Source organism: Amia ocellicauda, chromosome 2 (assembly GCF_036373705.1).
Source record: "Amia ocellicauda isolate fAmiCal2 chromosome 2, fAmiCal2.hap1, whole genome shotgun sequence".
NCBI lineage: Eukaryota > Metazoa > Chordata > Actinopteri > Amiiformes > Amiidae > Amia > Amia ocellicauda.
In genome coordinates, this window is record NC_089851.1 from 19,891,057 (window position 1) to 19,916,232 (window position 25,176).

The window sequence follows — 25,176 nt, forward strand, 5'->3', positions numbered from 1 at the left end:
CTGGAGACAAGATAAACAAATGTGATCGCTAGCAAGCTTCTCCGCCGCGGCTGAAATGTACAAACCGGGAATCGGGCGATAGTGGGAAAGCCATTCTGCGGCCTTAGAGGTGAGTGAGTTTCGGTTGTTTGTACTTTCACATAGGATAGTGTTTAGTGGACACAGTGCCACGTTATTTAATTTTACACTTACTGTATTTGTATTCTGTATACCAAACAACTTTTGAATAAGATTGGATAATCCTTTACAAATGTTCATTCTTGAATGGAAAAAATTACGCTTTGTTGGGAATTAATCACCCCGCGGGCATGCCCATGGATCAGCCGAAGTTATTGACTTTTAAGCGAGTTTCTGTTTTGTAAAGTTTCATGTGTTGCCTTGATGATGGTAATACTGTGTATGTTTTATCATGAATAATACATGAAGTTGGACACTTGATTGACGGTGTGCGAATCTGTGATATGATTTGAACTTCTTAGGGCAGAAGTGTGAATGCTGTTTAGGCAGGACCTGGCTATGGGTGCTTTTGATTATTAATCCCACTGAGAGGAGAGCATGACTGGATTGGTAAAAATATCAGTCACAGAGTTTCCACACGAACACGTTGAAAACAGGAGATCAGCAGATTGTAGGAGATTGCAGTGCTGACACCTTTACACTTTGTAATATCTGTGCGCTTTTCCCAAGGCACTCCTTTCAAATTCATGTTGATGCTGAGAGATTTAGAGCAAGCCTTTAGTGGCTGAGACGGTTTTTGAAAATGAATGGATTTAGAAATAGAAATAAAAATAAGAAATTGTTATTCACTTTTATTGCTGAAAAATATATATTTATCATAAGAAGTGCATCATGGATAAGGCCGTGCTTCAGATTAGTAGTAGTAGTAGTAGTAGTAGTAGTAGTAGTAGTAGTAGTAGTAGTAGTAGTAGTAGTAGTAGTAATAATAATAATAATGGTATGTCTGTGTCCTCATTATAAACTTACTATTTTCAATCTATTGTGACTATTCACATACAAAACTGATGAACATTGTGTCCTCAAAGATGGCTTCATATCGCAGTGTAATGTGTCACTATGTGAAGATTGGTCATTATTTGCTTGAAGTTTGGGCTAAATCTGCAACTCGTTGGAACTGGGTGGTTGTTGGCTCCAGGTGTATTTTCTGTATCTACCTGTAATATGGTGCAGCACTTAACTGTCTAATAAGACCTGCTCGACCTTTTACATTGCACAAGTTAATCCACCCTGGAGGACAAAAGAAAACCACAAATGTAACATGTAATTCTTTTAACATTTTTTTCATTCTGTGGAAATAAAGTAAAACAAGAGAAGAAATTGCTATTATGTTTGCACTTTGTAGACCGGTATTAGAGCTATTAGCCATGATTCAGTCTTTTAACAATAGATGTCTCTAATACATTGTGTCGATTAAACAATGTAAAATCAGTTGCTTTCAGTCTGCATTTTGAGATGAAGGGTAGCATTTTCACCTGTCTCCCAGTGTTTTATTAGTATTGCCTTATTCTTGTATGGGTGGGGGGGATGCTGTGACTTATGTTGCACTAGATGCTTTAACTCTTGGTGATCATTTGCCTTATGTCCACAAAATAGTTGCACATTAGCCTTGGACAAATAACTAGAATATACATAAATAAGTTAAAAGAATCTGGAGAGTGAAAGTTGGCATGATCAGTGAGCGGCAGGTGAGCAGCCCTTATTAGATCTAGTGCTTGGGGAAAAATACAAAATAACCCTTTTTTTTAACATTAATCCCCTCAGTGTTTCCATGTCACCTTGTGTGTATAGTCATGCGGGAGATCGTTGTAAAACGTAAAGATTGTGAAATATCCTAAATATCAGTGACACTTTTTGGAATTAATACAAATTATATTATTTTAAAAATAAATGTAAAGTTTTAAACCGCAGTTTCTTTATAGTATAGATTAAGTTGGCTAAATTGTTATGTTCAGGTATCACGGTGCTCATGGAGCTAAATTAGTGTATGCACATGATTGTCAAATGCCATATGAAGTGTCAGAGTGTCCTTTGTGTTTTAGACATGCATGGCTACCAACAAATCAAGTGACCTTGAATATGTTTTTCTGACATGGGGAGGTGGGGGGCGATTAGGCCTAGTTTTTTTTGTAACTTTGTACGTTCGAGCAGTATAAGCTACTCCACTCCAAATCCCTTTTCTATGATTAAATTTACACCCATTGCTTTGTAAGTAAAATGCAGGGTATACAGCCATTGTGGTAAGTCTGAAAACCTTAAAGAAATACTTCTTAACAATAAATGAGTGTGAAGTGTGCTGTTGGTTAATTTATGGCGTTAGACTTCTTGATTGGTTTCGCCAGCCGTGTTAGTCATTGTGGTCAGGACTGTAGAATTAAATGAAAAACAAACAGAAAACTGTGGTTTGACAAAGATTGTGCAATACAAGTACAGAGTACAGACCATCAAAATGGAAAAAATAAGATGGCCATTATGTACTGTACATAATATGGAAACTGAAATGCTCAGCACATCTTTGTTATAATTCCCTGAAAACTAGAAGGCTTAAACATTGAATCTTGCAGTACCTTTTCATTATGTACTGTTGAGACCTCTGTTAGTTAACAGTATTGCATCAATATTGCTTTGAAGAATACATTTTGATCTGCAGCATTTAATATACATTTTAATTAAAAAAAAACAAAAAAAACATTTTCATTCAAGATTTACTCGCCATGTTTTTAGGAAACGATTGTTGTAAAACCCTGTCTTCAGTGATGTCCTATATGCTGCTCCTCTACATGTGTGATGTGTTGCTGTGAATACATGTTTTCCATAGCCTGAATTTGACTTTAGTTTCAGATATCCTTCACAGCCTTGAGTATCAGAAGTTTTCTCACTTTGCTTTATGGTCTGGATATCTTCACTCCTCAGGTTTATAATGTCTCACAGCAAATGGTTTTGACCTTTTTCAGAAGGTGGGAGACATGGAGCCCCAGTATGCAGTCAGGCCTGAAGCTGTAGGACTGTTGATCCCTGGATGCAGATGTTGAAGATGTCTTTGTGTGGCTCCCCAGATGAGTGTCCATCTGATTCAAATCATTACACTATATAGACATGGACTTGGTAAGTAGTCTTACCCAAGTACTCTTCATTTATCTTCTTTTGTTTCCTAGGAAATTGTACACTTTAAGGGAAAATAACTAAGCATCACTTGGTTTCTCCAAGAATGCATGTGTGGACCTCTCAGTATGTGAAGTGAATGCCTGATATGTAAAAACCACAGTGGCTTGTCAACCCAAATGAGGAAAACAATTGAGAAAGCTATGATTGGAAACACCCTTTGGGTCATTCAGAGGAGGAGGAGGAGGTGGAGTGCTTCCTCTATAGAGATTATTAGACTACACAATCAATTATAATATCTTGTCTCAGTTGATCTCCATTTATGGATTCTGGGCAATTTGAATAGCCAGCCAACCTTTCTCCTTTAATTTACAAGTTAGATATTTTTGAAAGGTGTTTTAGTGTGATCAGAACCACTCGGTTGTGGGTGGTCCTATCTGGGATACACTGTTAAGACAGTGTGCATGATTTTCATAAGGAACAACTGTTACTTTTCAAATCTTACCTAAAACCGCTGTGTTGGAACACGGAATGCATATCTCTGCATATCCCACATCCACCTGACCATAGAAAGCACTGGAAAGTAAGAGCGATCGCTAATCCCACTATAACCATTAAGGTGTACATTTCTGTTGTGTAATAAGAATTGAATATTATAGAATGATATGTTTATTTGTGTACTCCTTGTTTTGCAGGCAGACAAGCCCTATGGGTCCTCTCGAAGCATCGTGCGGAGAATAGCGACCAGCCTCCCTTTAAAGCCCTGTCCCCGTGTGCATGTTCAGGTATGATAGTCATCCTGGGTGTGTCTTTCCGGGTGCATAGAATCCAGAACTCAAGCACAATAATGCACTAATTCTGCAGGAGGTTTCTACATGATTAAGCTTGATATTCAAATATTTGAAGCTTTTTAAAATCCAAATGCTGAGATTAATTTGTATATCTTAAACGATTGTTGAAACCGAACAGTCTAAAAAATGTTATAGTTTAATCGCTTTACTTCGTCTTGTAACATTTTGAATATTAAATTATTACTTTATTAATTGAAGGCACTTGTCTTAAGTTCTGAAACATTCATACATTCCAGAAGGTATGTGCGTTTAAAGACATACACAGCAATACAAATGAGATCTTGTCATTTTTGTTTTGAATGTAGAATGTTATTCATAAGATAACCCTTGAGTTTGGTATTGGATGTATTTCTTGCTACTTTCTCTTTTCTGTTCTTTTCTTGATTGACATCTGTCAGCTTTACTTTAGGGAATATAACTTCTGTGCCAGGAAGGGCGCCTTATGTCTTGCTTCTTGTAAGGTCATTCACACAGTCTCATTTATAGCTTTTAAATTGTTGGACACATTTCCTATTTGTATACTCTTACCTGGACCAGATGGCCCATCATGATTTCCCAATGATTTAATTGGTGTACTTCATGTAAACAGTTATTTTATAGTTTGTCAGGTCATTTTACATCCCTGAAAAAAATGATCCCCGGAGAGAAAATCATATTCTATTTGGGTCCTTTCCATGATGTCTCCTGTGAGAATACGAGCTGACATTTAATAACTGGCTGGAAAATATTTGGCATACTTCCCTTTCTGGTGGCCAACAGTCTCTGTCTCTTTTCCTCCTTTCTTCTGTAGCTGTCCTTTACATGAAGAATGCAATAAACCTGCTCTAGGTCAGTTTTTTTTATTTGTCTTTTGCAGATAGTGTTCGCATGTGTTGAAAAAGTGACTGTGCTTCACTTAAAGAGCTGACCGATCTGAGTGTTTAAAGAGTTCCAGACTTGTATATTTTGTATTCAAATATACAATGCATTGTCATTAATGACTTAAAAAATGTAGTAGTAGTATGTATTTGAAATATGTTCATCACATCTTGTTGTCTTGTAGTCCAACGTTGTCTTTCCCACATGAACTAATGCGGACTGTGCCTCTGGTCAAACTAATGTCACCCAGACCTTACTCCTATTTGTGATGTTTAGTTTTATTCTTCTGAACATAGTTAAGAGCTGATTAGATAATGTTTTCCACTTTCATTTCTGTCTCCTATACTTTTGGTTTTTGACTGTGCTTTTGTGTAAGCTGCATGCCTTCCCAGTTGTCCTGAACTATTGTTTAAGTATTTCTGAAAAAGAGTGCTTTAAGGTTTATTGGTGTTCATATATTGAGTCTCAATGTGTTTAGATGTCTGAGAAGTAAGAAAAGAGGGAATCTCGAAGACATGCAACATGATGAAATAGGCAGTGTGCTCGTGTTTAACACTCAACGTTTGTTTTTAAGATCCATCCTTATGCTGACAGCTCTGTGAACACGCCTAAAGACAACGGCATTGTAGCTTCACTTGCGGATGTGGCCTGGATTGATGAGGATGATGAATCTTTCACGAGGTACAAGTTCACTCCTGAAATCCTAATGCCACCAGTGAGTGCATGCTAAACTGATAAGGTTATTCTGCGCAGGGTTGTTTTGCCAGGTGGCAGACTAAAGCATTTGGGAAGTATAGCATTATACTTGGAAATGCTTTTAGTAGAGCCTAGCAGTTTTATTCATTTTTTCCTCTACCATGATTCTTCATACAGTTAATTCTTTTGCACGGACAGATTGCTCTTATTCACTCTTTGCATAAATTTCAGTTGCTTTGTTGTTTCTGGTTTGGTTATTTTCCTTTTCAGTTTCCCACTAAAATAGTTAACCTTTTTAGTAGTGATTTTAATATTTCAGGCTGTCAAGTGTCTGCCACGAAGTATTTGATTACAACACTTAAGCTGAGTGAATATAGCCAACTAAACACAATTAGCTGCCAATGAATGACTTTCAAGCCTAAAGGCTCATTCAGTTTATTACAGTAGTTAGCTTCTGTCTTTTTTAGTTTTTTGTTGGTATGACCTGTAACAAACCGTATTAAATGTGTGTAACTTTACAATAGTTACATTGTTCATAATGAAGAGATTTTATATTTATATACATACACACACACACACACACACACACACACACACACTCTTATACACAGTGACTGCTCTTTCAGAAGGGAGTGGATCCCCGTGGTGGAACAATCACGCAGCCACAGACCCCAGCATGTGGATCCTTCCCTCAGACACCTGCTGACAATCATGCAAGACAGCCCTAATAAAAGAAAAACCCTGCTCTACCTAATTCACTGTACCAGAGGGGAAATGCTCTGAAGCACTCCTAATGTCCTCCTGCAAGAGGAGAGAGAGGTGGATTTGGCTGTGACCTTGCTTTGTTTGGGGAAACCAAATTGGACTTGGACCTAGGACTGGCCACCCATGACGAATACCTTTATTGAACCCCACTGCTTACACTATGACCACGAGAGCCCATCTATATAATTTCCTCATGATCAGTGTCTTACATGGTAAGCTGGAAAGTGTTGGAAAGGGTCTGTTCCCACACTGGGCGACCAGCCACCTGCTACAAGAACCAGGCTCGTCCCCGGCTTTCAGCCCTCATCCCCACGCTCCTCTTTGTTCTGCTTTTTGAACAGGTCAGAACTCCAGCCAGGCTTCATCTTTACATCTCACCAGCGACGGCGTTTCTGTCAACCTCTCACAAGGCAGACATCTTTAGCAGCCTTAACCACAGAAGACCCCGAGCCAAAGAGCCCGTCACTGGAGAACAATGAAGCCATACAGAAGATCACTGTTCTTGAAAATGAACTGGCCAAACTCCGAGCACAGATCGCACAGATCGTGTTGATCCAGGAGCAGAACACCCAGATAGCTGGTAGGATTATTTATATTGTTAAGAAGATCATATTTCTGTAATTTTTATTATTTGAATTCCAAGTCCTTTGTCATATTGCAGTCATGTGTGCAGTACTCAGTTCCCACCAGTAGATGGTGCGCTTCTACCGTTGTGTAATTCACACTGCTGCACCCAGCGAACAGACCATTCAGTCTAGGTCAAACAATGAATGTTAAACTGCCCTTTGACACTACAGTTTGACCCACCTGTATAATCGTTGATTATGTAGCTGATTTTTAAAATAATTCTGCACAGAAAAGACTGATAAGCCACACGTTTCTCAAAAATTTTGAAGTGATCTCCAGTTAACTCTGAACTTTCTTTCTGGTGTCACATGACAGGGTCAGGTCTGGCTCCCATACCAGCTGCAGGTGCCCCCCCCCCTCCTCCTCCCCCTCCCCCCCCACCGCTGCCCCCACCCCCCCCCAGCCAGCAGCCCAGCGCCCTGGACCTCATTAAAGAGCGTCGCGGCCGGACCGCCTCCAGCCAGAGCCTGCTGGACTCGGGGCCCAAGCAGCCAGAGGTCCCCAACATGTTAGACGTGCTGAAGGACATGACCAAAGTCAAACTGCGCTCTGTCAAGAAGTGAGTAAAGGCACGCTTAGGTATCACTGCAGGTTAAGGGTCTTCCTCCTACTGTTCAGAATGACCTCATTCCTTATTCCTGTTAATTTGGTCATATTTTGAACCCTGTGAGCGTAATGACCTTTATCACTCATGGTGTCAGAGTCACAGTGCATAATGGAGGTCTTCATTGCCATGTGTTTAACAGGCCGGAGCACGGAGCAGCCAAAGTGACGTCTAGTGACCCCATGGACGCAGCCAGCCTCATAGCCGAGGCGTTAAAACGGAAGTTTGCTCATCGGTACAGGAGTGACAGTCAAAGCGAATCGGATTTTAACATTCCAGACAAAAAACAGACCAAAACTGAAACTCCACTAGTAAGTTAACAGCCGAAACCAGCATTCTGTGTGTTGTCATTTGCTTGAAGTGGAAAACGGAGGTTTTACACTATTGGAATCTGAATCGATTAACAATAGTGATTTTTTTCTCCTGAGAGCACACAATCTTAACTTGGGCTAATGACAAATTTCAAGAATGTTTTAATTATTGTTGTAAATTTCCTTGTACTGGAACAGTTTTTTTCTGTAAGGAATACATTTTGGGGGCTTTGTAACAGCTTACCAGCACAAAGCGAAATTAACTAACCTTGCTTTCAAATTGGAAATTCAATGGGATTTCCTTAAACCAGTATAAGTATTTGAAAACTGTTTGACTTCTGTTTGTCTGTTTTTAGTTCGGACAACACCTGCTCAAGCCCGGTGGAAAAAGGAATATTTCAGTCAGCAGACCAACCAAACCATAACCTCCCCACACATACTGGGGTAGCAATAGGAGGAGACAGTTTTGACCTCAGCCTAGGCAACAGACTTAACATATCTGCTGTGTACAGCATAAGGACATCAAAGTCAAAATCCAGGTTAAGTATACAGGATGCTCAATTTTCTGAAAATCATAACTTCCTTAAAAAGTTTTTAAACAGGCTTGCTAATTTTCAACATTTTTACTGTTATATACCATAGACCTTTACAAATAAGGCTCTTCGTTTAGGTTATTCATTTGTACCTCTCCAGTGTTCTGCAATTTGTTTTGCACCAGCTGAAAATCAGCAGCACTATCAATAGGTAAAGACTGCTGTCAGATTAGATGCATTTCAATTACAGGACACATCTCTCCCCCAATTTAAATAAAACGTTATAAACCCTAAAATGATCGCATAATTGCAACATTTTGGAAGTATACCTGAACAGTTATTTCAATATTTAATTGTTGGCAGCAAGGGTTTTGTTACAATTGTAAAATATTAAATGTTGACCTTGAGCAAGCCTGTTTATTAAGCATGTTGTATGTTAAGCTCATCAAGGTCTTGGTTGCCAGTTTTCATTCTCCTCAATGAAGAGTTGAATGTCTAAATCGGTCTGATTTGTACTCCATTTGTACTCTATTTTGTTTGCCACCTCACACTACAAATGTTTCTTATCTTAAAGACATTGATACTCTGGCACTTTTTATTGTTATATGGAAAATGTTGAACTTTATTTTAATCTTGAAGTTTTAATTTATTTTGTATCTCATTCTGTCTGGAGTTGTATTGTTGAAGCTTATTTAAAAATGCATAACTTGAATTTGAAGGTTAATGTTGATCTGATTGAACACTAAAGGGATGGACTCTGTAAAAGTACTACCAACGTCTGTCTATAGATGGCCTTTGCTACAACAGAATGAAGCTTGTCAAGTGAGAGAGAGCCACATTGTGTGACCTGATTGAAGTTCAACCAGAACCACAAAGATGTGTGTATATAGATTTACAAACACAGTGCAGTGTTAAAGAGCTGCAGTATATTTGCGGTGCATTATCACTTTACTATTACCAAAACATCGTGTTTATGGTTTTAAAACGTGGCAGAATACAAATATTCATTTGTCACAGAGCTAGAGTCTTCAGGTCTTAATTTCAATCAGTTCATCAGTGACGTAAATGAACCGATTCAATATCTGGGTGGGGTTCCGTTCAACAGGACCAGGGTCATAGGCTTCCTAAGAGATACCCTGGATGTTTTTGGACAACTGTGGGAGAGTAGTTATGTCCAGTGGCTATGAAACTGAAAATAACTGGATGTGAGGAAGAAAATGCTAGAGAAACAGGTTAATGGAAGATGAGGAGGAGGAGGAGGAGTAGGAAGGCTACTGAAGAAGCTGAATTACATCATAGAAGTGGTTTTGGAAAGTAACATTAGGCTATATCATTTACTTAGTTACTGGGAAATAGATACTTTAATTGATTTATTAATAGTATATTATTTATTTAGGCTAGTTTCCAAATTAAAATTGAATACATGTGTGCATTTTTAATTTGGAAACCTTTTCTAAAATGAATGATTGTCAAGAGACGTATATATACACATTAAAGCTGTTACTCTTTACAAGCAAGACTCGAGGCTTTCAGCTGTAGAAAATCACTTGGAACATATTTGCTGGACTGTTTCTCTTAGCTTTGTTCTTGTTTGAAAATGTTGTAAATGGTTCATTTTAAAAATACAGATGTATTTGTTTTAAATATGTTTTAGGCAAATTTTTTAATAGAGCAAATCATGCCTTTAAACTGTGGTATAAGCTTGTTTCCACAAGTATTGTTGATGTTTATATGCAGAACAAATCCAGATGCATCAGCCATGTAAAATGTGCTGTAGCATTCAGAGATCTTGTTCTCTCTTCACATTTACCTACAACAGAAGTGGAAAGAAAGAACAGAATTAAATACTTTATCGTCAGTATTTGTGTCTGAAATAGACAATTGAGGTGTGTTTTCCATGTTGTATTCTTATTGAAGGAGTTCATTGATCCTGATCAGAACAGTAAGGACGGCTGTACTGTATGTGTTTTGCTCCATCTCCTTTCTCTTTTGCACAATGTGATAGTTTTTTAGTGAAAACTGCTTTTTTTAAATGTATACTAATGTTCCTTTTAAGGAATTAATCAAATATTTTGATGGGTGACCTTGAATTGTAAATGAAAGAATCATTAGTTTCTGCCCATCCTTGTACCTGCTTAACACAACCAATGGGTATTTTCAAGGCTTCATTTTGAATATAATCATTTGCTAGGGCATTTTGAGAAATGGTGACATCTCACGCTCTTGGTGGTGTTCTCTCTTGTTGGGCACCCTGAACAAATGGGCCGAAGCATTTCTGAAGCCAAGGGCACTTATTAATATAACGTTCTATTTTTGAATGATTTACTCATGTTGTAGTTTAGGTCTGAAGAACAGAAGACCATAAATAATATAGACCTTACAATTATAGATGCAAGTCTTCTAATGTGTTTCTGCCTGATGTAGTGAGTACTTAACAATCCAAGATATTGGCATATAGGGTACTGTTTTGGAATTGATTTACTCAAGTTTTAAAAGTGCAAATGTGTTAGAACATTGCAAGAGATGCCCCTCATACCAAAACCCGACATTCTCCTATTGGGATGCATTCCACGTGACTGTTACTCACCAGTATCATAATTTAACTGCTAATGTAAAGGGTTCACTCCCATGAACGAGTATGGTGAAGTCACAAATTCTGCCCACAAATGTTTTGTGAACTGCAAAATAAACATCAAAGGTGCTTATTGACCGGCCGCTCTCCAGGAATGGGTGGGGGAGAAAACCATGCAAAATATCGTGATGGAAGTAATGGATTAGTAGATTTTCCCTCCATGCTTCACAGTTTGACTCACAGGGAATGCCAAGTCACTTTATGCTTAATGTTTAGTTGATCCAAAATAAATTTTACTTCAAAGCTAATACATGGTTTTGTGTGAATGAACCCTAATTGTTCAGTTAACCAAGCTGAAATTTAAGCAAGCTGCAATACATAAATACACTTGTAAATGCTCACTAAAGTGGTTGTATATAAAAAAATTGTATATAAACTGCTCTGAAACACTGGATTTGTCTTCTATAAACATGCAAAACAATATTCTCTTGTAGGATCTGCATTTAAACATGCAGAGCACTCTTGCAGGATTATCAAGCCCATTCTCTTGGCTGAGGGTTTTCTAGCATTACTACCATGGCAGTCACAAAAGCACAACAGCTTTGGCACTAAACAAAACTTTGTACAGTGATTCTGCCTCATGCACAATATTTACCTTTACCTGATCTCATCCCCCCCCAAAAAACAATTAAAAGTTCAAATGCCATTCACGGTAAGCAGCTGACACAAAACTGACTGACACACACCAGCTCTGTAGTGGAAAAATTAAATAAGCAGGTGTAATAGAGGCTGACAGACGAGGCTGTAAAATGTTTGTACCTTCAACAGTAAAGTGCAGTGTGCCTTGGTAAAAATGTAGGTACCATGGTATAATTCTAGTAATGTGTAGCACAGGGTCAAAGAGAAGACCATGTTATATTGCTTCTATGGGATCAGTCTGAAGACAAGCACAAGCAAGTGTTTTCCTTCCATCACTGATTTCCAATAAATTCATTTTTAAAAAGTGAACTAGAAGAAATACTCTTATCAGAACTGAGAATCTTCCAGTGAAAGTAGTTCAAGTCTAATTAAGCACATTTACTCATTTGAGTAGTGTTTGTGTAAAAGACAGTCAAGGTGCTGTACTGGACACTTTACAAGGCTTGCCTGTTTTAAACCGACACGTTTCCAACTTCAATTTCCCTAAAGACCAGCTTGACCAATTACAGCTGCCCATCCCCCATAAGATGAATGACACAAATTCCCTATGCAGTAGGTCTGCTATGCAGTGTATGTACAGTGTATAGATATATCTATATATAAATAAAATAGAATTCTAATATGTACAGTCACATACAGACAAAAGTATTATCAATTAGAGTTAAGCATTTGATCTTTTAAGGGAAACCTGGACAAATACCTATACAGCCATAAGTTTATCATATGCATCTATAATTAACTTTTCTACTTCAAATGGTTCCAAACCACGATATGTCTTCATGATGCATACTAAAATAAAAGCAAAATGTGCAAACTTATGTCAACTTGTTTTATTAATCAAAATGTAACTGCAACAGGCACATATAAAAAGGTCGATACGGCAAAGCCTTTACAAAATGGCTTGACGCTGAAGTCTTCTCCCCAAAATGGCTGTTACAACAAATTGTAAACAGGTTTATCAAACAGTCTTAAACAGTTATAACAAAAAAGAAAGTTGTTAAAATAAGAAAAGCACCTGTCATCATCCAAACACAAAACCAAAAACACAATTGTGCTATCTGTACAGAATCAAATTAATTTAAAATATCAAAAAACAAACAAAAACAGGGAATGTTTCATATCTGAGAATCAAATCATTCTTCAGTTGTCTAAAATAAAAAAAATAAAAAGGAAATCAAAGGCCTACAGTTGGGACAATGCGTTAAGAGAACAAAACAATGCACTTCATGAAAATAAAACTGGTTTGGTCACTTAGCTTTGTGCATAGTTTTAAGGCATCTGTAGCAGTCTTCCAGGTTGCATTTGAATATGGTTGGTTGCTCTTTGAAATGGTCACATTCTGACAGAGGGTTTCAGTGAAAGTTGTTTTGCCTTGAAAGGGGACAGGGCCTGCTCGTTTCATAGGCACCCTCACTTCCTTCCAGATAAACTGGCAAATACCCTGAGCTAATTTTGTGTTAATCCAGTTCTGCTTTCTCGGATGAAAGAGTGGTTGTTCAAGTGTTAGGAGCAGCGATGGCTTCATGCTTTGCCATCACTGAAGGAGCGATGATGTTTTAGCGCCGGCCAGTGTTCTCAGACAGTTTTGAAATCCAGGGAAAAGGCCATGTTCCCAGTACCTTCTGGACCGACGCATGAGCTGTGTCCAAATAGAAATGGTTTCACAGTGCGAGAGAAACACAATGGAGCATCGCAGGCTTGTATGGCATCTGGTGTGTTTGTCAGAGCTGCAGTCTGAAGGCTGTTCTGTATGTCATTGATCAGACAAAACTTCCCATGAAAGTGGTTCTTCACACCTGTGCTTAAAGGCAAATTTCAGAACCAATATTTTTAATTTATAAAACACAACAAAACAAAAAAGACACTTGTAAACAGTCTTCAATAGAGGCAGCAAAAAGAGCGGGCTCTTCACATTTATACATAAGGAGGAAGATACGTTTTAAAATGCATCGACACACTTCGTGCGGCTCGTTGTGCAGTCCTACAGAGCCAATACTCTAAATACTTTCAAGGTTTCCATTTAAAAACAACCAAATGTTTGTGAATGGCACTTCAGCAGAACAATGTAAGCTTCATATTCTGTTCCCTTTAGTTATCCAGTAAAAGGGCGTCGCATTCAATGAATAATGCCGTAAAGAAAATGAGGAATAAAATTAAAAAATAAAAACAGCAACAGCAAAATGAGGTATCTATGTATTGCTCTATGTCCAGGGAAATGGGTCAAATTAAATAAGGTAAAAATCAGTGGTTTTCGAGATGGGAGGTATGCAACTTCATTCTGGCAAAGGTGCTCCGTTAAGTGGTGGCAGTCGCAGTTCAGTCCGATTCTCCACTCCTCGGCTCCTCTCCCCAGTGTGTTCAGTCAGCTCTGTGTGGAGTGTCATAATGTTTTGCTTCCCTGAGGTAATACTTCAGAGTCCGTTTCCTCCAAAGCCGGGTCCGTGTCGTCCCCGCTGCTGGCCTGCTCCTGCAGCATGCCCCTCCAGCCAGCTTTGTTCAGTCCCAGGTACCCCAGCATGGTCTGAGACAGCCGGGTGTCTGAGAAGCGAGCCCACTCCACAAACAGAGGCTCCACCACGTAGGTCATGAAACCTGCAAGCACAAAGGGGAGACTCACACCTTTCTTCAAACAGGGCATGCCTTATCGGACTTTTAAACAGAGAAGTAGTTTATGAGTTTCATTGTTTAAGACTAAATCGCATAATCTCTTTCACCATCACTACAGATTCATTGTATTATTTTATGTAACCATCTGTATAAGGGAATCAAGTCCTTACCTATCTGGATGTTTGCAATGGTGTTTGTTTGGTTGTCACAAAGTGGGCTGACATCAAGTTTATGTTTCTTCTCAATTTCCCCTGGGGGTAGAAACAAAAACACACAGAACAGATTTAGTATATACTTCTAAAAGTAATCATTTATCCATATTTTTTGTAGCATTCATTTTTAGATAAGTAATATTTATTAAAATGTAGAAGTAAACCTACAGATGATACGTCACATTAACCAACCAGATGGAGAGATTGAGAAATACAAAGCCAAAAGATCACTTGCCTTGGTGAAAAAATTCCTCTGTGACTTTTTCACTCCACTGCTTGCTCAGCTCCCATGGTCTGCATGGGTTACAGATATCTGCACACTTCAGAGCCATCTGAAAATGCAAAACAAACAAATAAATAAACTACAGGTAGCAAGTTATGTGCCAAATAGGCATGTACTATACCTTGGAAGTGCTTAGAGAAAGAGGAGAAAAATGATAATGGCTTTACCTGGAGAATAAAGTGGCGATGACATGCATTTTCTAAGCAGAGGTCCTCTTTTTCCAAGTGTGTCCTAAACTGTGACAGGTAATCATTTTGTCTGCTGATGTCAGTGGACAGAATCAGAGATCCCAGCTGACTCTCCATCTTCAGCCTGAAAACCACACATGTATTATAATGGCGCTCTATAAATATGTATAATTATTTCTTGGCAGACACCCTTATCCAGGGCAATTTACAACAATATAATAATTTCAAACACCCAACCTCTCTATCTCAATAATCTAAAGCACTGATGGAGAAACAGTGCCACTTAGTGGTGAGACATGAGAAAGACTTGTGGAAAGAATTACTTTAAAATCTTTAGTTAAACCTCTAAATGCATCCGAGAAAACTCAATACAAAAATGGGCAAAAGATTGCAGTGCTCCACCATTCAGGAGCTCATTGTACAAGAGGTTCAATTCTCAGACGTATGTTCCTGCCTGAAGTGCAACAGTAGCAGCTATTTTTTATGTCCAGATCTTGTGTGTGGTTTGGGATCAGCTCATAGCAGAGGTGCAACTTCCACAAGCTGAGTTTCCCTACCTGTCTTCAGTAGGAAGGTGAGCAAATAAACCCGACTCTCGTAGCAAGCCCACCGCTGACCTCCAGTGGTGATTCTCTAAAACTGAGGTATTCTGCAAATGAACACAAACACAGGTGACTGCTTTGAACACTGCTACACTGTAACCACATCATTATGCAATGGAATTCCTTGTGTTTTACATTTCATTAAAATAATCAGTAATTGTTCTCTCAATGACAGTAACCAGTCTTACCTTGTACAAAGCTGCTAAGTAATGGTTTGTTTTTATGAGAAAAGGCTGATTGACACCTGGGTGGTCCAAATCATGTGTCGCAGCTGCCAGCAGACCCAGGAGAATATCCCACGAGGTGAGGTCTTTGGAAAGCTTCAAAGACAGAACGGGACCAAACCACGTGTTAAAAACCATAAAGGAGTATTGCAATATTTATTTTTTAAGATTTCATTTTAACAATTTCAGTACCTCCAATCAAGCTCTCCCTTTGACTTTTTGTTCTTTGATTTATCAGTAATAAACCAATCACCTTCTTAAGTCAATGTTATTGTTTTTGGTGCTTGACACATTAAATGCATGATTGATGCATCTTCACTTAACTCTCCATCCTTTTTGAAGCGTCTCATTCCTGCTAACCTGCACCTACACTACTGTTGTGCATACTCTTTTATATTGTTTTATTACTTCCTTTCCAACATGAGATCAAGATAAAAAGTAACTATACAGAAGACAAATATATTCTAGCACATATTTATAAAAGCACTCATTTTCAGTGCCTTAATTTCTAAATGATCCTACAATGACAAACCCACCCCGTACAGGATTAATGCCAGAATGACCAATGCTGATCAAAGACCACACGCTCCCCCTCAGACCACCCCTGATTTAGCAGTTCACTTTAACTTGCACGCTGTTGCCAGCCAGAGGATTAATCCGGCTCACTCACCTTAGGCTCCTTTAAGTAACAGTGCATGGCCTGAGTCACGTCAGCAGCATGAACAGCATTGTGGTATGGGTTCTGGCTGTGGTAGTCTTCTTGAACCATCACTAATAACAACACAGATCAACCAAATGACGTCAGGACAAACCAGGACTACACACACTGCACTTTTCTGAGAGAGCACGTCTGTGCATACTCTCATCACCCCACACTAATGGTCTTTTTAATGTCAGACTTAACAGAACCCACATTGAAGGTGTTAAAGGTAAAAAAATAAGTAAAGCAATCTATTGCACTATTACAATGTCTAACAGTAGAAGTGAAACTATGTATGGTGTGTACCAGTGATTTAAAGTTAATTATAACAATCACAAAATGCCACAGGTCAGATCAGATCGCCATATATATATATATTTCCCATCAAGACATTTGCTTCTCAAAAACATTTGCTTCACGGCTAAAACACATTATCACAAGCACATTATTATTAAGATATTAGAAATTATTACCTAAAAATCTACGAAGTTTTACCATGTCTAATTGGAAGAGCTCAATCAATCCATATTGTTTAAACAAATGAAATGTCAAGGTGACCAGACTGTTTCCTGAAACGAGAGAAGGATAATTACATTGTGTAGCATTTGGTAGATACTGCAGCATACTGTACACATCGTGTAAATCCCTCATTTCAGTGTATAGGAATGACACAGATAAACAAAGAAAATATTTACAACGTCTTCAGAATGGACCTTGCATTGCTGCATTTATACCTCTCAACATGAGTGAATCAGGCAGAAGAGAACCATTTTTGTTGGTATAAATGAATTAGGAAGCAAACCACTAAGAACAACAAGCAAGCAAGCTCTTTTTAGTTGTGAATGATTTAACATGAACAGGATCCAGCACGGGGCTTGCAGGACTATGTCTGGAACATAATGTGCCAGGGAAGCATCTGATTAGATCTACTTAAAGTTTCGTACATATTCAAATCTTTAAAAGATAAACAGTAGTGTGTTTTGGCATATACTAGAGGGAGCGGATATGAATGACTCCGTTCTAATGGTAGGGTTTAAATGCACCTGCTCTAGATTACATAGCTCACTCGTATTGAACACTTTAGCTTGATTCTGCTACTAAATACGTCAAGGGGAGGGCTACAACAATAACTTGTTACTTCAGGAACATGCAAACGTACCATTTGTTAATCTGTCAAACAGAAATATATCAAAATTCCAGCTTCCGACTTTCTCCAGCATACACTAAAAAAAAAAAGGAAAGAAAACCTTAGTATATATACAGTGAGGGAAAAAAGTATTTGATCCCCTGCTGATTTTGTACGTTTGCCCACTGACAAAGAAATTATCAGTCTATAATTTTAATGGTAGGTGTATTTTAACAGTGAGACACAGAATAACAACAAAAAAAAAAAAAAGAGAAAAACGCATTTCAAAAAAGTTATAAATTGATTTGCATGTTAATGAGGGAAATAAGTATTTGATCCCCTATCAATCAGCAAGATTTCTGGCTCCCAGGTGTCTTTTATACAGGTAACGAGCTGAGATTAGGAGCACTCTCTTAAAGGGAGTGCTCCTAATCTCAGCTCGTTACCTGTATAAAAGACACCTGTCCACAGAAGCAATCAATCAATCAGATTCCAAACTCTCCACCATGGCCAAGACCAAAGAGCTGTCCAAGGATGTCAGGGACAAGATTGTAGACCTACACAAGGCTGGAATGGGCTACAAGACCATCGCCAAGCAGCTTGGTGAGAAGGTGACAACAGTTGGTGTGATTATTCGCAAATGGAAAAAACACAAAATAACTGTCAGTCTCCCTCGGTCTGGGGCTCCATGCAAGATCTCACCTCGTGGAGTTTCAATGATCATGAGAACGGTGAGGAATCAGCCCAGAACTACACGGGAGGATCTTGTTAATGATCTCAAGGCAGCTGGGACCATAGTCACCAAGAAAACAATTGGTAACACACTACGCAGTGAAGGACTGAAATCCTGCAGCGCCCGCAAGGTCCCCCTGCTCAAGAAAGCACATGTACAGGCCCGTCTGAAGTTTGCCAATGAACATCTGAATGATTCGGAGGAGAACTGGGTGAAAGTGTTGTGGTCAGATGAGACCAAAATCGAGCTCTTTGGCATCAACTCAACTCGCCGTAATTGGAGGAGGAGGAATGACCCCAAGAACACCATCCCCACCGTCAAACATGGAGGTGGAAACATTATGCTTTGGGGGTGTTTTTCTGCTAAGGGGACAGGACAACTGCGCCGCATCAAAGGGACGATGGACGGGGCCATGTACCGTCAAATCTTGGGTGAGAACCTCCTTCCCTCAGCCAGGGCATTGAAAATGGGTCGTGGATGGGTATTCCAGCATGACAATGACCCAAAACACACAGCCAAGGCAATAAAGGAGTGGCTCAAGAAGATGCACATTAAGGTCCTGGAGTGGCCTAGCCAGTCTCCAGACCTTAATCCCATAGAAAATCTGTGGAGGGAGCTGAAGGTTCGAGTTGCCAAACGTCAGCCTCGAAACCTTAATGACTTGGAGAGGATCTGCAAAGAGGAGGGGGACAAAATCCCTCCTGAGATGTGTGCAAACCTGGTGGCCAACTACAAGAAACGTCTGACCTCTGTGATTGCCAACAAGGGTTTTGCCACGAAGTACTAAGTTGAAGGGGTCAAATACTTATTTCCCTCATTAACATGCAAATCAATTCATAACTTTTTTGAAATGTGTTTTTCTGGATTTTTTGGTTGTTATTCTGTCTCTCACTGTTAAAATACACCTACCATTAAAATTATAGACTGATCATTTCTTTGTCAGTGGGCAAATGTACAAAATCAGCAGGGGATCAAATACTTTTTTCCCCTCACTCTACAGAGATATCCAGTACAATTGAGGTAGAAGTAGATTTTAAAATCAAGATGAGTGAAAATACATACTATATAATTCATATACATCAGAAATTGTCTTAACAATTAACAACTATACTCTGGGAACAAACATTTCTGCTGGGACAAAAATGGATAAAGTATACAGCATGCATTGCCAGAAAATATGAGCTCCAGAGATCAAATACAATTTTAATCACTAGTGTGGCAAACCCTCTTAAAATTGTAGACATGTAGAGCACGCAACCAAATTCTAACTAACATGTATTGTCACAGTTTAACCTGTCTTGAGAATTACTTGCATTTATTCATTATGTTTTTAATGCTGAAAAGTGTGCCCCACACCTTTGCTTGGCCATTGTAGTCATCATCCAGTATATACAGAGGGTTCTGGCAAGGGATGCCACGGAAGAAACGCGAGGAGTGCAGGTACCTCTGGAAACTTAATAGCCTGCGGATCTTCCTGGCAGAAACAGGCCCGGCGGACTCGGGACGGGCTGGGGAGACAGGACTGGGTGGTCAAGGCACCAAAAAATAAAGGAGACTTTGCTAAAAGAACTTTGTGGTGCATTACAATGACATTTCATACAAGGATCCTCTAAATCATTATTTTTAACAGTTTGTTTTTTAAGTCAGTCCTTGTCATTCACTCGATTTCACACAAATTCTATTGTTTTAGTGGCATTATCAAGATATCAGTTCAAGCCAACAATCCACTTCAAATATACATTTTGGTTAATTATTTACACGGGTATGGTCTTACACCACTCCCCAGCAATGAATGCCTGCCCTTTCCATTCCCATGGAGGTGACGTGCCATGGGACCAGGTGTGATTAGCAGGTGGCTAATGAAATTCAGTTTTAAAGATTAATGGTGTTTTTAAGATTCCACAAGTTACAGCTCTTCTAACTTTATTCCAGTGCAGGACTGTCAAAAGTCTTACAATTGGGTTGTAACATCACTGCCAAGTTACAATTAGGAGGTAAACAAACCTTAAGATGATGGATTAGATCATATAGATCCTTGTATTCGAGAATAAACTGATGTCACTGAAATATGAACTTGTAAACTTTAGTATTGAACTAAATTAAAACTCCATCCCTTCAATGTAGAACTTATACTCATAGTACTGGACATAAGATGCACAGTTTTGTGCTATATGACCTGTGCATCATCTTTGACAAAGGCAGAGCACTGCATCCTAACCATTTTCTTCCAGGTTCAGTGTAATAGTAAATCTTGGTCCACTTAGATGTTCTTCATTCTGAACCAGGTCATGAATTATCCCAGATCCTTGCAAATCTGGATGCAGTTTAATAAAAGGTACACATTCCTTTGACATTGCAGTTGTATTTTCCTTGTGGTTTTCTAAAAATTTCTGCATGAAAGGGACAGGACATCCTTGAAAGACAGATCAGCACAAATAATGTGCTTACTTCAGTGTCATGATTCTCTACTGACTGGTGTTTATTTCCTATTTTCCCCCACATCTCTGCTCACTCATTGCACCACTTTCATTTTTTTTTCTTATCTTATTCAGATAACTAATTCAATTATGAAACAAGAGGGCTTTGCAAGTCTTTAAATTGCATAACTAGTCAGCTGCTAATTCTACTTTGTGGTAGACTGTGGTTCTACTACCCTGAACATACAGCTATAGAAAATATTCACCACCCTTGGACTTTTACATTTTTGTATTTACATGGGTTTTAAACAACCTACTCAACACTGAAAAGGTAAGAGAAGTTTTACTGTGAAACAACAGTTAATGAAAAGAAAAGAAAAATTGAAAAAAAAAAAAATGTCTTAAAGTATTTACCTCCCCCACCCCCCTGATTAGGGCTTATTAATTAGATTAATTAGAGCCATGAGTCTTTTGGGGTAATTCTCTAACATGTTTGCATTGTGCAATATTTGTCCACTCTTCTTAGAGAAATTTTGTAGACTGATGCAGGTTTTCCCCAAAGATTTGCTTGTATTTAGCTCTGACAAGCTTCCCAGTCCCTGCCCATTCAACACTCTATAGAATGATGTGGCCACCGCCAGGCTTCACAGAAGGGATAGTGTTACCTGGGGTATGTGCTGTGTTGGGTTTGCACCAGATATAATGCTTTGTATTTAGGACAAATAGTTCAATTTGTTTCATCAGACCACAGGATCTTTTGCTACATCTTTTTGCAAATTCCAAGTGTGATTTTACATGGGCATTTTTCAGAAATGGCTTCCTTCTTGCCAATCATCCATACAGGCCAGATTTGTGGAATACTTAAGCTACATGGACAGTTTCTCCCATGTCAGCCATGGAAAGCTGAAAGTCTTTGTCATTGGCCTCTTGGTGGTTTCCAAGACCAATGCCCTTCTTACCCAGCTGCTCAGTTTGAGACTATGGCCTGCTCTTAGTTAATTCTTCATGATCCTTTTGACTGTGCTCCAAGGGATACTCCATGCCTTTGAAATATTTTCATACCCTACCCTTGATCTGTGCCTTTCTACATTTTCATCCCAGAGTTTTAAAAGCAACCACTGTTGTTTTTACATATACCAGATTCAGAGTGCAGAGTGGAGAGTGGAGAGTGGAGAGTGTGGCTCGGAGGGAAGGGGTTACTCTGTCAGTGAGGGAGTGGGTTGGTGTAAGATCAGGCCTGCATGAGAACAGCACACTATAACTAGACTGACAGCAGCTGGCAACTGCTCTGGCTATGTGCACTGACTGGATCCAAAGGACAAGCAGCCCAGAGAGGCACTGCTGACACAGCACCCCCTCCTCTAGCCCTGCAGTAAGGCATAGTGAGAGCAGACAGAGGGCCGAGTCCAGCCCATTCAGTGGCCACATACCACGTCAGACCATAAGAGCCACTGCTGCTCCCTTTCACTGCCTCACCATTTTGGAAATGCCATCAGCAGACATTGTACATTAAAGGGACAGTTTGACAGCCAGTCTTGTATTTCTATTTCAAATTATCAGGGAACAAAAATAAGTAGCAGACACACAAATTGCACTTGTGCATTGCTGTCATGAAATACTATTAATTTACAAAACTTGTAGAGGATGTGTTATTGGGTACTGGGAAAAACTAATGTTACAGCATTCTGGGTGAAAGAAAATAAGTCCAGACTTATTGAGGCTGGAGTCAATGCAGAATATTTGGTTTCCCACCCATGTCAAACCTTTAATGAAAAGCCACAATTAAAACATGGAAATGGGTAAATTGTTAAAATAGTTAACACAAAAAAAGGTAGCTTTTTAATCAAGAATCTTAATAGATACAAAAGTAACCATGCACAATCATGTTATGTAATACCATGTCAACATACATGTCACATGTACAGTTTAAGTTTCCAAACCATTATTTTTGCTTTCACTCAGCCAGCCCTGGCATTAGTGCAAGGTTTATGATAGCTTTGTTTACACTCAATATTATATCATATTATAAAAGGTGAATAAAATGTCCTTTATACTTACAGTGCAAAATTCGGAAATCAATGTATAGATATGGATGAGAGCCTCTTCGTTCCTGTTCAAAGCCTACTCGGCTCCTAACTCTCACATCTCCTGGAAGGTATCAACAAAAGGACCCTCAAGAGACTTTAAATGATGACAGCTATTCCATTTAGCAAAGCATTTGTCTGGCAGTGAATGACAGTATATAGTTTATAACTGATAATAGATGAGCATGCAACGTCGTGCGAAGAGTCATGATTATTATTCAAGTAAATGTCAGCAGAGAAGGCAAAATAAATCAGTAAGCTTTTGCTTTGCATTCAGACAAATACCAAAAGTAAACACAGACTCTTTAATGATGCTAGTCAATGCAACCTACAATGACATCTGTTAATACTCATTCAATACTTCATCTTTCAAAGGCTTTCAGTTATATTTGCACATACTGTAATACAAAATAATGGCAGCTTTCAGCAATTCAGTTACTGTGGATTAGAAAGTAGAAACTATCCCACTAGCAATTACTTACTTGAAAACAGCTGTTTGAATATTACACAAGCCCCTATCAAAATACCAAAACTGTGTATTAAAATTTAATAGAACAAAATGAGATTGATAAAACTAAACCTGTGAAGTGCAAGAATGAAACGTATCGACCTATGCATAGTGCATAGCTAAACAAACAAAGGATGGTGATCATGATGTGAGTGAAATAGATAGTGACCAGCTGAGATCATTAGAACATGCAACAAAAAAATAAAAATCAAGTTCAAATTGTATAAAGTATATCAATCGTGTGCAGGAGAGAATCTTGAATTGGCTCCCTTGTTCAAATGCTTTTTAGCATGGAGCTAAACAGACCTGCCTTTGGATTCCTAATATTGATTACTCCTATTGTAGCCTATATATCTTAACACATAGTGGATAATCTAGAAAAGAGTACTAACAATTTTATTTGTTTTGTAAAAATATTGATCTTAATTAGCAAACAATATTAAATTGTAGGCCTGTAATTAAAAACAATGTCTGAGATACTAAAGACTCGAATTATAAAATAATAAAACTGACTTTTGCAGGGAGTAGATCCTACAATAAAGCAATCATCTTACTTTAATTATTTTAAAGATGTGATTGGCATATTGGAAGCTGCCCTATCATAAAAGTAGACAAGACAGAGAATGGGACGTCCAGTAGACTGATGAGTCCAGTGCACTCATCAGCACAAATTAAATTTCCCATAGTTCATACAAGACTCTGTATCTGCCTCTAATGGGTACATCAGAATGACCTGGCTTTTCAGGCCAAAATCACAAGCGGTTGATAATTATAATGAAAGTGATCAAAAGGATAATTCATGAGAACTTTCAGACAAAGCTTACAATAGAATATACAGAACATTTTAATTATTTCTTAACTATAATTTAATTTCATGATTCCCTAATTAGGAATGATTAATGATGAAGCAAAACCAACTTTCCCTCTTCAGCTTGAAAACCTTTATGAACATACTTAGTATATACATACTACTAATGAAACTGGGGACTCAAGTTGAGATCGTTTACATTCCTGCTCGATTCAATATACATCTTCCCTTTCCTAATGTAAAGATCTCTGCAACAAATTGAATGCAGAAAATAGTTACCTCTAATGATTCAGTTGAGGATGGGCAACATTTGGGAATACAAGTAAAGATATAAAAATTGGTCTCGCTCTGATTTAATATTACAAATAATTTTTGTATTACATTAGACTTAACTGAAGAGAAAATAAAACTATTAGATTGCCGTGTCCTAGTGGCAGTGCCCCCAGATCAAATTTTGGGCTTTTAAATATTCAGTTAATGCACCGATAACGGTCAAGTAATACACCCTTCAGCATGGAGTCTAATTTACTATTTCACTCCTGGCTTTATTCAATGCCATTCCTTCATCCAGAGGTTATTTTGATTAGGTTTTTATTGACAACCATTTTCTGCTTTCACCATGCTAGGTGACATTAGTTCATACATTTCACTCAACTCAAATAAACTATTAAAGCCTTAAAAAGTACTGCATTTGTGTATGCAGTCAACTATGTTTTGATGCATTCTTTGTACATGAAGTAGATTCAGCAGAGGGGTGTAAACACTACTTACCTAGCATACGAATATACAAAGCTGTTTGGTCTGAACTGTCATAGGAGATTGCCCCACGTCTCTGTGGAAGAAAAAGAAAATGAACATTTTTGATGGTAAGAAAACATACTGAAAATGTATCTATGAAATTAGGTAACATTCTATACATTTTAGGAAGCAGACATTTTCCAAACAATTCATTTTTTTCCTTCTCCATTTGGACACCACAATATGTAGAACTCAAGGCTTAACAGTGTGTCCAATTTAACTATCTGCTAAAAGCAGTTTGCTGGACAGAAAA

The 25,176-nt window shown here is 38.4% G+C and overlaps 2 protein-coding genes across 7 annotated transcripts in view; one reads left to right on the forward strand and one right to left on the reverse strand.

Moving 5' to 3' along the window:
- The first annotated feature begins 15 nt into the window (after positions 1-15).
- mtfr1 (mitochondrial fission regulator 1) lies at positions 16-11,386 on the forward strand. Its single transcript, XM_066720491.1, has 8 exons — positions 16-109; positions 2,970-3,120; positions 3,813-3,902; positions 5,401-5,507; positions 6,629-6,867; positions 7,230-7,473; positions 7,661-7,829; positions 8,186-11,386. The coding sequence occupies exons 2-8, from the start codon at positions 3,112-3,114 to the stop codon at positions 8,252-8,254; spliced, it is 927 nt and encodes a 308-aa protein (XP_066576588.1). The 5' UTR covers positions 16-109; positions 2,970-3,111; the 3' UTR covers positions 8,255-11,386.
- Positions 11,387-12,448: 1,062 nt separating this feature from the next.
- pde7a (phosphodiesterase 7A) overlaps positions 12,449-25,176 on the reverse strand; it is a 39,758-nt gene continuing 27,030 nt past the window's right edge. For 2 of the 6 annotated variants that reach the window (XM_066720432.1, XM_066720459.1), the window contains exons 2-14: positions 24,897-24,957; positions 23,292-23,324; positions 22,784-22,873; positions 19,665-19,816; positions 17,609-17,672; positions 16,923-17,018; positions 16,420-16,520; positions 15,714-15,845; positions 15,481-15,572; positions 14,903-15,047; positions 14,688-14,784; positions 14,411-14,491; positions 12,449-14,225 (exon numbers count right to left, since the gene is read on the reverse strand). In XM_066720432.1, the coding sequence (XP_066576529.1) occupies positions 14,014-14,225; positions 14,411-14,491; positions 14,688-14,784; positions 14,903-15,047; positions 15,481-15,572; positions 15,714-15,845; positions 16,420-16,520; positions 16,923-17,018; positions 17,609-17,672; positions 19,665-19,816; positions 22,784-22,873; positions 23,292-23,324; positions 24,897-24,957 (1,356 nt within the window). In that variant the 3' untranslated portion in view covers positions 12,449-14,013. The remainder of the gene's footprint in view (positions 14,226-14,410; positions 14,492-14,687; positions 14,785-14,902; positions 15,048-15,480; positions 15,573-15,713; positions 15,846-16,419; positions 16,521-16,922; positions 17,019-17,608; positions 17,673-19,664; positions 19,817-22,783; positions 22,874-23,291; positions 23,325-24,896; positions 24,958-25,176) is intronic. The other 4 variants (XM_066720451.1, XM_066720477.1, XM_066720441.1 and 1 more) reach the window with 2 other exon arrangements.

What these genes read in the sequence shown, in the direction of transcription:
- mtfr1 (XM_066720491.1), top strand. An exon ending in GCAGAACACCCAGATAGCTG is followed by an intron (nt 6,868 to 7,229) that starts GTAGGATTATTT and finishes GTCACATGACAG; the next exon opens with GGTCAGGTCTGGCTCCCATA. An exon ending in CCAAAACTGAAACTCCACTA is followed by an intron (nt 7,830 to 8,185) that starts GTAAGTTAACAG and finishes GTCTGTTTTTAG; the next exon opens with TTCGGACAACACCTGCTCAA.